This window comes from Carassius carassius, chromosome 29, assembly GCF_963082965.1.
Source record: "Carassius carassius chromosome 29, fCarCar2.1, whole genome shotgun sequence".
NCBI lineage: Eukaryota > Metazoa > Chordata > Actinopteri > Cypriniformes > Cyprinidae > Carassius > Carassius carassius.
In genome coordinates this window covers 18,003,934-18,017,700 of record NC_081783.1, presented here as the reverse complement: position 1 = coordinate 18,017,700, position 13,767 = coordinate 18,003,934, and the positions used below count along the sequence as shown (strand labels likewise).

The window sequence follows — 13,767 nt, the reverse complement described above, 5'->3', positions numbered from 1 at the left end:
ATTCTGTGATTTCACAGTTGACGCTTATTGCGAACAGTTGTTGCGCCCAACACAAAGCCGGAGGAAAACAATGACGTTATTATTAGTTTAAGACAAAATGTCACAGTAGCTAAATCAATCCTATGCGTGACCAGACTTTCTTAACCGGATAAGGATCGGAATTTGAGCGGTTAGATCGTCAAAGCTGAAAATAATGATCCGATTTCTTAATGTTAATATAACGGGACAGCTATAGGGGAGAACACAGGAGATATTTAAAACGCCGGAGACCTCGATTGCATCCAGATTCAAGTTTTTAATCTCGCAGTTGTTACTTTTACGATAATTGTCCATGAGACAGTTCATCAAATGCTGACAGATAAAAAGCACGAGAGGCCCCTTTCGTCGCGTCTTCAGCATAGAACCCTCATCCTCAGTTCCTCATAGTGTTTATGGGCTCTGCTGGTGAAGAACATAGTTAGATTTGTATTTATAGCTGTTGTGGTTTTGTCTTTTGTAACGTGATAGTGTGCAATGCAGTAAGCCAGAGAGCTCAAAGATGAAGCCACGGCTCACTATTTTCAGTGTGTTGACAATGATTTGTGTTATCATGCACAAACCCTGGGATGTCATGACAATAGGGGAAGTTGAGCTGAAAGCCGTATATGATATAAAACAGACCACTTGAGAGAAAGAGTGAGCAATAGAAAGAGAATGTTAGAAGATAAAGACTGAAAGTGCATCTTGAAGGACAGACAGGTTTGTATAAAATATTTTTTACAGGTTTTATAAAAGTTTTGTTCAGTTTCTAATTTAAGCATCAATAAGGTCCTGGTGTTTGCATCAGATAATTACTTCAACAAGTTCATCAGTTTGTAAAAACAAAACAAAATTGTGTACACTTACGTATTTACAACTGAAGTCAAAAGGGCACTTTGTCCTGGAGAGATTTCGAAGCAGTAATGTGAAGCTCATTTTTGTTAAAACAATTAGGTGAAGTTTGTAATTTCAGTGGAATTGTATGACTGCTTGATTTCAAACAGGTTTTGTTGCCATGTTGGTTAACAATATTAGTTATTGCAATATGCAATATTGTTCAAAAGTTTGAGGTTGATAAGAATTTTGTAACGTTTTGCATAAAATCTGACTGTAATTGTGTTTTGACACACTCTGATTTAAAATTCACTATGGATAGAAAAATGGCAGGAAACACCTGGTTAGTACAGTTTGCTGAATAGATTTTAATTGCATTAGGAGTATAAACCTAATTTTAGCTTGTTTTTTACAAACTGACCGAAATGTAGAATGTATTTTCTGTGTTAATCAACAATATGTCAAAGATAGAGTTTAAAGAAATACTTCACCCAAAAGTTACAGTTTCCTGAAAATGTACTCCCCTTCAGGTCATTCAAGATGTGGGTGAGTTTGTTTCTTCATCAGAACAGATCTGAAGAAATGTAGTATTAACGTACAGCTCACCAGTGGATCCTCTGCAGTGAATGGGTGCCGTCAGAATGAGAGTCCAAACAGCTGATTAAAACATCACAGTAATCCACACAACTCCAGCCCATCATGTAACATATTGTAAAGTGAAAAGTCACATGTTTGGCATAAACTGGAGAAAGCTAATTTATGGAAAGAGGACTTGAATTTAAACTGGAAGCAATGGTTTTAAGTTACATATGTCTTAATAATTTAATGTTTTGTAACAAACTCACAGCTTTTCACTCCACAAGAGTTGATTGATGGACTGGAGTTGTGTGGATTACTTGTGCATTGTGATGCTTTTATTAGCTGTTTCTCATTCTGACAGCATCCATTCATTGCAAAGGATTCATAATGTTAAATTTCTCTAAATCTGTTCGAAACAATTTTTAGGCCTACTGTTCCTTTAAGTTGAATTGTACCTTGAACATTCCAATAACGATGCCGGATGCTCTAGATTTAGTAATGCGAACCGCACCGCAAAGTGAAACCCTGAGACCCTTTCTTGACAAACTTTCTAATAGGGGTTTAACCAACAGGGGTTGATTTACGTAGGACAATAACAATAATGCCAACAAGAAAAGTGTGTCTGCGACCTGAGCTTGTTAGCATCCCCCTCTCCTGCCTCGCTCAGGTATGGTTTCTATTTCACAGTACCTAAAGAAGAGAGGAGGGAAAGAGGTTGATGGAAGTGATTTAGTGCCCAGGGGACAGAGAGAAGGTGGGGTTAATCGGTTAACCAGAGGAACAAAGAGGAGGGGGGCCTGGCTACTGTCTGGGAGGAATGCCCTTCGTCGCTTTGTTCTGACTTTCATATACACGAACAGGAAGTGATGCGAGGTGCACAGATATGCACACTTCATCTGCATTTGTCTGTGAACAATGGATTTGCACCTAATCTAGACTGTTTCCATCATTTAATCTGAAATTGTCCTGGTTTCTGCATCACATAAGCAGTGCTGTTTTTACACCTTTCTACTGCCTTGGTCAAGTTACTGCGTAAATTTGGATCATATGGACTTCTGTTAGTGTGAATCTCTTAAAAACTGTTACAGCATAAAGAAAATAGTTAAATTTTTAGAATATAATTGTATTGTATTGTATTATTTTTTTTTATAGGGGTCATGAACGGCCTCTGTTTTTATTTTGTACTGTTCTCTGAGGTTCACTTATAATGTTATCAAGATTTTTATATCAAAAAAAAAAAGTAATAAGCTATATACTGTCCTGTTTTGACCCCTCTCATCAGAACACTCTGTTTGAACAGGCATGGCAGATTGTTCACCCAGAAGTAAACGCCCACTGAAACGACTGGCTAAGAGTTGTGTGTGTTAGAACTTACATTCAAACACAGTGTAAACTGCTGTGATATAGGTCAAAAATGCATAAATAACTCAATACATATCAAACAATCTATAAGAAGAGACAAAGAAAAAGTGTCTATGTAATGAAAACAGTTTCTCGCTCTTGTGTTGTGACATTACTGTTGGATCCAATATAGTGAGCAGAGCGTAGTCTTTTAGTTTCAATCTTCTTAAAAAAAAAACTGCGCCTTGAATAGTGCCTTGTTTGTAACCACGTTAAATTACGTCTAGCGTTAGGATTAGAAAAAGGCAAAGCAAATGCTTCTCAGTTCATGACCACTTTAATGAAAATTAAGCAAATTTAGGCTCCCTTCTTGGTAAGATGATTTTCATTACTATGTTACATTTAATGAGAAGCAGGTTTTTTTTACATTACAGCAGGAGACTTTAACAGGGGGTCTACCAATTGTCGTTGATCTGAAAATAATAAAATGTACATGAAACAAAAATACAAGATCATTTTAACCAAAACTAAATTTTGCTATTGCTGCATTATTCTAATGAGAATTTTTTTATTGTTTTGAAAATAATATCAAATTAAAATCTACTAAAATGTACAATAAATGTTTTGAAGTTTTGATTTGATTGTGCTGTCTAATGTAACCCAGACATTTCTTTGTGGAACTGACGTATATTTGAAGGTTCATGACAACTTCAGCTCTGCATTCACTCAGGATTCTAGGGAAAATCATTTGAATAAATCCGTATGTTCAGAAATCTCATTAATGACTCATAAATGGAAGTCAAATGAAAAAAACGTTTCATGTAAGATATTTATTAAGTTTTTCACTTCTTTTTTGACTTCAGGTCCTCCTGGGAAACGTGGACGGATGGGCAGAAGAGGCGACCCTGGTGAGTGTGATCTCTTAATTTATGTTCCTCATGCTTGATGGCTAGCACTTTTCTATAAACATTGTTACTAGAGTCCCTAATTCATAATCATTAGATGTGACTGAGAGGAAGTCCTCAATGGCTGTGGTTTTGAGTCACCGTAGACCCTCAGATGATTCACAGGTATTAAACTCAAGACTGAAGATGACTCGGCCATACAAATAAAGCTGCTGATGTATTTCTAAGTGAGCTGTGTGGTAGACACGCATGTGGCTCTCAAGGGCACAGACTGAGAGAGGTTTTAATGAAAAGAATGATTCAGTATCGCATCACTTGCAGAGTAAGCCATCAGTAAAGCTTGTGAATCTTAAGTAGGTGTCCAGATGATGTCTCAACATTACCTTAAGTATGCTATAAGATTATCTTTGGATAATGTTTACAGTTTGTAAAGCAGATCCTATATTCACCTTCTGACCATATCCGATTAAATCTGGGTTTGCGGCGTTCCCACACAATGGCAATTCTTTACATCTGTTTTTCAAACTTGTTCCAGCCCTGCTGCCCTGGGAGAGGAACTTCAAACGTTGGCAGAGCACTTTATTTACAGAGAGATAGTGGGTCGTTTTGTCACTAAGTCTGCTAGATGTGGTTCTGTTTAGCTGCGCCTGCTTGTTGTAGTTTGGGCCGTAAAGCGACGGGACGAGTCGAGTGTGGAGGTGGATGGAGGAAGAGGTTCTTAGTTGCACAACAGTCTGTTTGTTTCTCTAGTGTGAAGGAGAAAATATGGTTGGAAAGCTGGAAGATATTTAGCAATCTAATTAGCGCAAACATTAGGCAGGTCTTATACATCCATGATGGTTCAATCATTAAAAGCGCTCGTTTCATTAGAACCCTCGTCAATTAAAAGATTAATCATTTTGCTAAACAATACTGATGTGCTCAATTAAACCGTAAAACACACTCTCGTTATTTTTCTCTTTCAACATCTTACTCCTAAATGCTTTCCAAATGGTGAAGCCATTTCGTTCACAATGCTCAGAACTTGACTGTGCTGAGTGAATGTTATCTTTTAAACTCTTAAAGAGTCTGCCAGCGTCTAGACGTGAGTAAATACACCAATACACCAACAACTTTCTGCCTCATAAAACCTCAACACATCTTTAAAACTTCTTTGTCTCCTCTGAGGTTCATAACACCTACCTGATGAACATTTCAGAAAACCGTAGAACGTAAAAAAAAAAAAAAGGTTTAGAGGTTACCTTTTTGTTAAAAAAGTGGAAGTGTGATTTTGTGTTATCAACTGAAACTTAAAAGACATTTGAATTGTTTTAAAGGTCTGTTTTTTGTTGTTCTTTTATTTTTCAGGACCCCCAGTAAGTACCCTGTCCTCAGACTTCAAAATAATGACATTAGGCAGATATGGGCTCTGTATTGTGGTAAGGCTGACAAAACGTTTGAAGGGTGAGTCATAATACCTGAGAACGGCCTTCAAGTTCTGGAATCTTTCATGGATCCTAAATATTTGCTCCAAGTTTGTCTGACTTATAGTTACATTTCTAGAACCTTCAAATCTAAACTTCTGAAAAATTTGCTTTCTAGAATTAGAATTCTTCTGAGATTCCAGAATAAAGCTTAAAGAATATAGTTCTGGAATATTCGCTTCAGAGCAGCTGAATGCTTTAGAAGATCTGGTGCTTCTGATGTTAAAGTTCTAGAATATTCAAAACCAGCATTAAAGTTCTGGTATCCAACAAAAGTGTAACACAGTGTAAGAACAGGTTGCAGACTGTCTGTCACCTGCTTTAGATTTAGGTTAAAACCACGCCGTCAACACCTTGTTGCAAACAGATATGTGGCTTCTAATCCATAGATTTCATTGATCTGTTTAATGCTTGCAGATGTCATATTATGTGACAGCTTTCGACATTTTAACAGTTTAGGTATAACTTTCACGTTTAGTTTCTAGCCTTCTGTAGAGCAGAGGTCCACCAGTTTATTTACTTTGAGGGCTATTGCAATGTAAAGAAACCCTAAAACACTTGAAGTTTACATTTATAATCCTGCAAGGTGCTGTTAATCCACACATAAAACAGAGATTTACTTTGCGTAAGTTTTAGAAAGTGTAAGTACGTTCTTCAAGTTCAGATTGGTTAATGAGAATAGTTTACAGTTTACTATTTTTTATCACACTGAAATTGAAAAACATGTGGCCCTTTTTATGAAACTGAACATAGATTCTCTTTATATTACCTTGAGATTGATCTTTTTGAATCTACTGTAGGTCTATATTTATTTATTATATCAAATGTTTCTTTGCACAGGGCAAACCTGGGCGAGACGGTTATCCGGTAAATGTCCTTTAAATTATCTAGTTTCTTTCTTGGGTTTTAATCTCCATCTTTTTCTAATTGCTTCTATCACTTCCATTTGATTTATTGTTGATCTCAATGTTTTCTTTTCTGTCTTACTAAATACCTGTGCGGCTCCCCAGATAACAGATTCATTAATTAATATAATATATACAATATCATTCTTGGAAAATTTGTGAAGTTTTCTGAAACATTTTTTTTGAACGTTGTTCTGGTTTTAAACAATTTAAACAGCTTTTAATAAAAGTTGAACGTTTCAGCTGGTTTACGTAACATTCGAAAGTATAGTTTAAGATAGTTTAAGATAGTGATAAATTGAATGTTCACTTAAAGTTTTTTCTAACATTCACATAACAATTAAAAATGCTTTGGACGTTCAGCGAACATTCCAAAATAACAATTTCGAAACTTAACGGAAACAATAGCATAACGTTCTTGGAACATTTTTTTGTTAGCTGGGTCATACAATATAAATATACATTTTTAAAAGGAACATGAATTACACAGCTTATGCAGTGAGAGGTCTGTTAAGAATAGTGTCTAAAGCCTGGAATAAAATGCTTCAAACTGTTCTACTGCTCTCTTCATCATCGAGACCTTCATCTCTGATGAAGAAGGAACCCTTTCGCTGGCATTTCTGCAACATGGCCGATAATGATGCTGAGTTTCCTGGAAAGAGTGAAAGCGCTCCTGGGCTCAATTACACTGGAAATAGTGTTTCTCTGTTGAAAACGCTGTAGATTCATCCCTTTGGCTAAACGTGGGTGCGGGACAGCAGGCCAGAGACACTTAGGGCTCTTAGTTTATAATTTCCTGGTTTCTTGAACCTTGAAATGGAGAGTACTGGGAAGGCAGTCAGGCGTTTAGAAATGAATCGAGCTTAGAAAAAACATTTGAACTGTGACATATGGACAGAGCTACTCTGATCTGTTAAAGTACAGCACATCCGATGATTGTTTTCTGAAAACTGGGCTTTGACTAGAGTACTTTGTTTGTGTTCAAATAAAAAGATATTTGCTTGGTAAACTGTAAGTCATAATTGAATCACTTATGAAACAAGCCCCAGTCAAACAATCAATAGTCAGTTTATATATTTTTTAGTACCTCTGTTTATGTAGATACAAACATGAGATCAATTCTTGGGGTCCAGATTTCCATCTGAATTGGATCATTGTTTTGATTGTGTGATCTAGTGTAGAAGTGGTCTGGGGGCCTCTAGTGGCTCTCAGTGGAACAATAGAATGATAAGCAGCAGGCTGTTCTGGAACATGTCAAGGTGAATCTGGGGTCAGATTGTGGTTAGTCACAAATCGAATGAGGTTTTGTACCTTGTTTTGTCTAGATCTTAATTGTGGACCCCTTGGTTTGGCTCCGAATATCAAGAGATGTTTAGTTAACAGGCCTTACTCACCTCGCGGCGTGAAGTGAGTTCATTAAGTGTTTGCTTGTTTGGGAGTTCTGAGTAAGCCTTACTGTGCTCTTTAGCCAATTATACTGCAGATTTATTTATTACATTACCACTTCCTGTCTCTGTACCCATTATCTCTGGTATCGTTGCAGTAAATCAGAGTGATGTTTGTGCTGATATGCTGTGGCGTATCTGCTGTAAAATCAGCCTCTAGATAACGGTCTGTGCCAGGCTGGGTCAGTCATGCCCAGCAAATTAGTATCAGAGGTACACTCATGGTTTTCCCAGATTTGTGTGTTTGCCGGGAAAAGTCTGTGGCTAATTATAGACAGGTGTGTGTGTGTGTGTGTGTGTGTGTGTACATGCTACACACACTGTCACACACTGAAACAAAGAAAGGTCTGGGTCATATTTCACCCTAAAGGTTTTGTATGGTTTATTATATGTGTATATGTATATGTATACATGCAAAAATAAATTATACAGGGAAAAATCAAAATCAGAAAAATTGTAATTACTGTGATAAAGTAATAAAAATATATCTCAGACACAATTAAATCAATTAATAAATTGACTTTTTAATTTTTATTTTAATGGAAATGCAATATCTGCATAAGGAAATATATTCACTCCTAGTAAAATAGTATAATAAAGTAATGAAAACCATGTTGTAAAAATACATATTTACATTATATTTTATTTATATATTTATAATATATATATATATATATAATAAGATAGATAGATAGATAGATAGATGTAGATATAGATATATTTAAATATATATACAGTATATATATATGTTGTAATGTAAACTGGGAATTTCTTTACCATAGGTTATAATTATTATTATTATCATCGTTATTTATTACAATAATAGGAATGCAATATTCACAAACAAATTAAATGTAACTTTACATTTAACTTAGAGTAAAGGATTTAGACATTTAAGAAAAACAAAAAACCTTGGGATGTGCTGGCATTTGTTTGGAATACAGCTGAAGCTCATTGGGCTCAATAGTAGAAAAGCTCACTATATGTGAGTGGATCGGATTTCCTAAACTGGAGCGTGTCCATTAGCATCTGCCAAGCCTCTGTAGCATCTGGTACAGAGCAACAGGTGCGTGTGTGAACTCGCCCCAAATCCACATCCTTTTACGGTTTACAACGCAATCTCAAAATGCTTTCGGCCAGCAACTGTGAAACATACGCTAGTGATTTCTCTCCATTCACCAGCAATAGCCATCTTTTAAACAACCCCCTTTACTCCCTCACAACGTGATTGTTCTTATCCTGTAAACTGGTTTGACGGACGCTTACGTCATATAGTGAGGATTATTAATGACAAAAAGCAGATGATTTCAAGTAAATATAATTTACACTGTTACACAAGCCCAGAGGAGTTTAGCTGATGAGCAACAGGAGCTAAACAGGAAGTGTACGCATATACATTTGATGGAATCCAGGTAGATCCAGGTTAAATCTGTTCTGTAAGTGCGCTGGGTTAATGTTACTCACATATGTGGACACAACGTGTGTGTAGAAGCTTCAACATTGTTCTTATAAGCTCAGGTGGTGCCCACATGTTGTTGGTGCTCATTTGAGGCCGTGATTTGATTAGCAGTATCGTAAACAGACTGTATTACATGCAGACGCTGCTGAGAACGGTTCTCACGAGACTGTCCTTCAGGTTCTTTTATAAATGATCCCTTTGGATTTGTGCATATGATGGATGGGTGACTCTTTTTTCCGAACATGTCGTGGCCAGGATTACTACACTGCACAAAATGTCCTGGTTTAGGCTTTGTTTTCCTATTGTTTTCATACTTGCTGAACGTAGTGATTGAAAAGTAGTCTGACCAATATATATAATCGACCAGTCGTGAAAGCAATCAAATACATATAAAGTATGAGGACTGTAAAGAGCACATCAATAACATAACAAAGCCAAAACTTTGACATTTTAGGCAATTTACAGAACAACAATGTACAAAAAATTGAGATGTTTTTGAAAAGGTCAAAATGATTTCGTTCAACGACTAAAAAAGGTGTATTATGTCATCCCACTGATAAAGACTACAGTTGTATGAGTGCATACAGAACTTTTATTTTCTTCAGAAAATTTACAAATCTATTTTATCTAAAAATGTCTAGTATACCAATTCTTGTTACGGAACATTGGAGCCAAAATATGTCATGAATATTGGCATGGTAGTGTTTCTTTTTTGAAATCCAGGAACATCTTTCTTGGCCCGGCGGGAGAGAAATGAATGTCACATATCCCAAAGTATTTCCATGTACTTGAAGTATAAAGAGTCCAATAAATGATATTCCCTTCAGAGGAGAAAGTAGAACAGAGACGTGGAGACTTCATAGACATTGGATCCAGATGAGGGGTTGTCTCTCTCTGCAGAACCACACGGGGATGAGATTGTGGTTCTTGGGTTTCTTTCATGCAGAAAAATGAAACCTGAACAACAATGGGGGTTGCACTGTATGCATCTCAATTCGCTGTCCACTTCATTTCCCCAAATGATTGACCTAATCACATTTTTTCAGTCAAAAAAATAAAATAAATGAATTCATAATCCAGTTAATATTTAATTTTATTTGATTTGTGTAATCCTTGAATATATCAGGATTCATTAATATGATAAAATGTATAAAAATAAATATAAAAATGAAACATGCACATAGATGAATCGTTCACGATAAGATCAGTTACATACGCTTACAAAATAGACAAGGGTGAATTGTGATTTCATGCTGACTTCAGTATTTTTGTCTTGTTTATTTAAAATTTAGGTTTATGAGGTTTATGCTTCATTTTATTGCTGCAATTTGCAAGTGGGATACGAAAAATCTTAAATCAAATTTAATTTGATATATGTTCTCCAATAAACAATTCTTAGTGTCTTGTGCAATATTCTTCAAGTAAATCATGTTTAGATATTTTTACTGGAAAAGTTGCAGTGCATTTAAAGGCTTAAAACGAGATATTGGCAACAAAAGATGGGTCATTTCTACACTGTCCAACCCAAACACAATCTCTTAAGTAGGTGAAGGCAGTCAAAACCTGTGAAAGATTCTTTTAATTAAAACATTTAAGTCTTAATTTGACTCCAAGGGCCTATTGATACAATCCCTCCAGATTTCCCGCGAAGCACCATTGAGCCCACCACGAAGTCCAATTTTTGCAGGAATGCTTTTGTAGGCCTGAACTCAAAGCGTTTCGATTACCCTGTGATGAATTTATGATTTATAGCAAAGTTGAAACACTTTAACGCTGGCAAAGGGCAACAGACTAAAAAGTCATTATTTCATTTTCTTGAGGCTTTACTGGTAATTTGAATCCTCTTTCTCACTCCTTTGCACTTTGTGGTTAAATATATGTGGTAAATCTGTGCTACTTTGGAATGCTTTCCTGCTGTTCGTCCGTGGAATTCAGCAGTGCACACAACAAAATAAACTAGCCAGGATTAATCTTCATTTAATTGTTTTATTAGAGGTTTTTCTTGGATGTTTTGTACTTTGGCCAATCAGTATGTTGCAGGAGAGGAATGAAAAGCCAGTTTGGGAATAACGAATGGATTTTATTTTTTCACGGTTACTACCTTCACTCTTCAGGGGGTCATAAATTGAGTTGTCTTAGTTCATGTGTGGCATCCATATTGACCTTCAGGATCAAGACAGATAACAAAATTTGAAGGATACATTCTTGGATCATAATGTGAGGGATGTTTGTCCATGAAAAAAGTCAACAGTGGCTTGTTTTTTGGTCACGTTTCTGGGATTTTTGAGGATGAAAACCTTTAATCCCCCAATAATTTTGATGGATTACTCAACTACAAATGCAAGTCTTCGGCCCTGAGGGTCAACAGATTGAGACCCAGCAACAGTGACCAGTGGGAAGACTGACCTCCTCCTCACAATGATGAACTTAAAGGGTCTCAGACCCTGAGTACTATGCTCATAAATCAGAGTAAAATGTCTCTTGCAGGAAGTCCGCTGGCATTGACCTGTGCACATGATGTCTGCTCAGCATGAGGAGGCTCTGCAGAGAGCAAGCCATGTAAACGCTCCCAGATGTATGATTAGAGCTTGTAGCACGTCCTCAAAACAAACGTCCTGTCCTTAACATACCTCTGGGAACGCTTAAGAACAGGGATTGTTTATTGTCCACAATGGACTCGTACATCTTTTGTCTGTTTATTCAAAGGCAGAAGCTTTAGTGTTCGTTATTTTAGCCCAGGATGTTTCCTTACTTTTGGGTACAGGTACTTCATTAAAGTTTGAAGGGTCTGTCACAATAGACCCTGTGTTCACTTCGTACGCACGCAAACACATGGGCACCAATTTTTCATTTGGTGAACTCTGACCTGCAAATTCATATTGTGTTCTCAAAGAATGACATAGAGGAAGTACAATACAGTTCCTGATCAAAGCAAGTTTAAAATACAAACTTTAAACTTTTTTTGTAGGCTTTACTTTAAAGGAATTTCACTCATAATTTTCATATTTACACAGAACATTTACACTTTTTATGAGGATTGTTGTTTTTTTTTTAATGCATTCATTTAGTCTGAGTGACCAACACACAGGTTGCAACGGCGGCTTATGCCCCTCTCTCTGTTTCCAAAACTTTGTTTATGTATTGTTTTGGGATAACATGTTTCCTCTTTTTTACCTTAACACACACACACAAATAGCTGGAAATAAACTGATGGTGCATTTTTGACGTGGGATTGTTACAAGGGTCCAACTAACTTTTGGGACAACAACAAAAAAAAAGGGAAATTGTACAGATGTATGTTTTAAAGTTCAAAGGTCTCTGGCATTTTGATGACCTCCCACACTTCATTCAAAAGTATGTGATTTATCTGGCACTGCTACTTTTAGAACAAGTCTTGGTGCTTCATGACACTTTTCAATCGGGATTTTCACCTTTGACAGCACGCGTCCTGAACAAAAATAAATCCTGTAAGGTCACCTTTTGCATGACTGCTCAGATGAGTGTCCATACCGGATTGCTCCCACACAGTCTATGAAGTTTTCTTTAAAATAAAAGTAATAAAAGCTATTTTATACTGCCAATGTGGCACATCTGCACAGCCTTTAATTACCTGGTCTGACTAAAACTGATTTTAAAACATGATAAATTTGTGAAAAACTGATTTGAATTTTATTTGTTAAATATTGAAATGACTCATCAGTTAGGTTGTTTTATTTCTAGCCATATGTATAATGCAACAAAACACATGAAGAAGCCCAGGCTAGACATGCCCAACTATTTTTCTAGATCATTGACTATTCTTGCATTTGAATCTTTTGAAAGGATTAAATTCTGTTTTCATGAAAACTGTTGGTGTGTGAATCATACTTGATTAATATACTAATCTTGAATTTAGAATTTGTGCTCGCTGGTGGTATTGGTTTCAATAGCAAAACTGAAAAAGAAACTGGTCTGACTCTAGTCCTCTTCCTAAGAACAGAAGAAAGACAACATGGCCCAACATGATCATTTTCATTTCATTCTATTTTTCTCTTCTGATCTTCATCTTTTGATTTTCCCCTCACACGTCCCTTCAGAGTCTTTCTGCACTTTCCCTTTTTCTGACTGGCTGTCTGGTGGACTCCTGGGGTTTAATCATCTGTTTTTTCTCTTTTTCCACTGTTCAGGGTCCACTCGGTCTGGATGGCAAACCTGTGAGTATTCCTAAGCTTTAAAGAGACCAGATGAGTGTGTGTGTGTGTGTGTGTGTGTGTGTTTGGAAAACAGGTTTTGGATTCTCACAATACTGGACATTTAATTACTTAATCTGGCTTTCCAAGGTAGTATGTGATTTTTTTTGAGTGACATTTGGCTTTCAAATGGTTTAAGTCACTTTGGAAGAAGCTTGTAACTGAAGCAGCCTCAGTCAATGCTTCTTTCATTTGATTACATGAGCTTATTTTTACAACATTTTTTATTGCTTATAAACAATAACCATTACACTCTCAGAAAAAAATGGTACAAAACTGTCACTAATGTTGTTTCCTTTCAAAAGGTGTTATTATGTACATTTTAGGTACTAATATGTACCATTTAGCGGTAAATAAGGTAAAAAGATGTGCCTTTTAGCTTTTGTACCTTATACCACCCCATTGACAAAGTCTGCAAATCTCTGTTTATATTGCAAATATAAATGATGCCTCGACTGTGTGACTTTTATAAGCAATCAGAATGATGATTTTTGAACGGTTGAAAAAAAAAAAAATTATGTAGACTTACATTGAAAGAGGGACCTGATTCATGATTAGAAACCACAAAATCATAGAGACTTGGTGTTCC

The 13,767-nt window shown here is 36.3% G+C and overlaps 1 protein-coding gene across 1 annotated transcript in view; it reads left to right on the top strand.

The window, feature by feature from the left end:
* Positions 1-13,767, top strand: part of LOC132109791 (collagen alpha-1(XXIII) chain-like) — a 135,596-nt gene that overhangs the window by 98,741 nt on the left and 23,088 nt on the right. The window contains exons 3-6 of the mRNA XM_059516134.1: positions 3,636-3,680; positions 5,025-5,032; positions 5,981-6,007; positions 13,116-13,142. Of these exons, the coding sequence (XP_059372117.1) occupies positions 3,636-3,680; positions 5,025-5,032; positions 5,981-6,007; positions 13,116-13,142 (107 nt within the window). The remainder of the gene's footprint in view (positions 1-3,635; positions 3,681-5,024; positions 5,033-5,980; positions 6,008-13,115; positions 13,143-13,767) is intronic.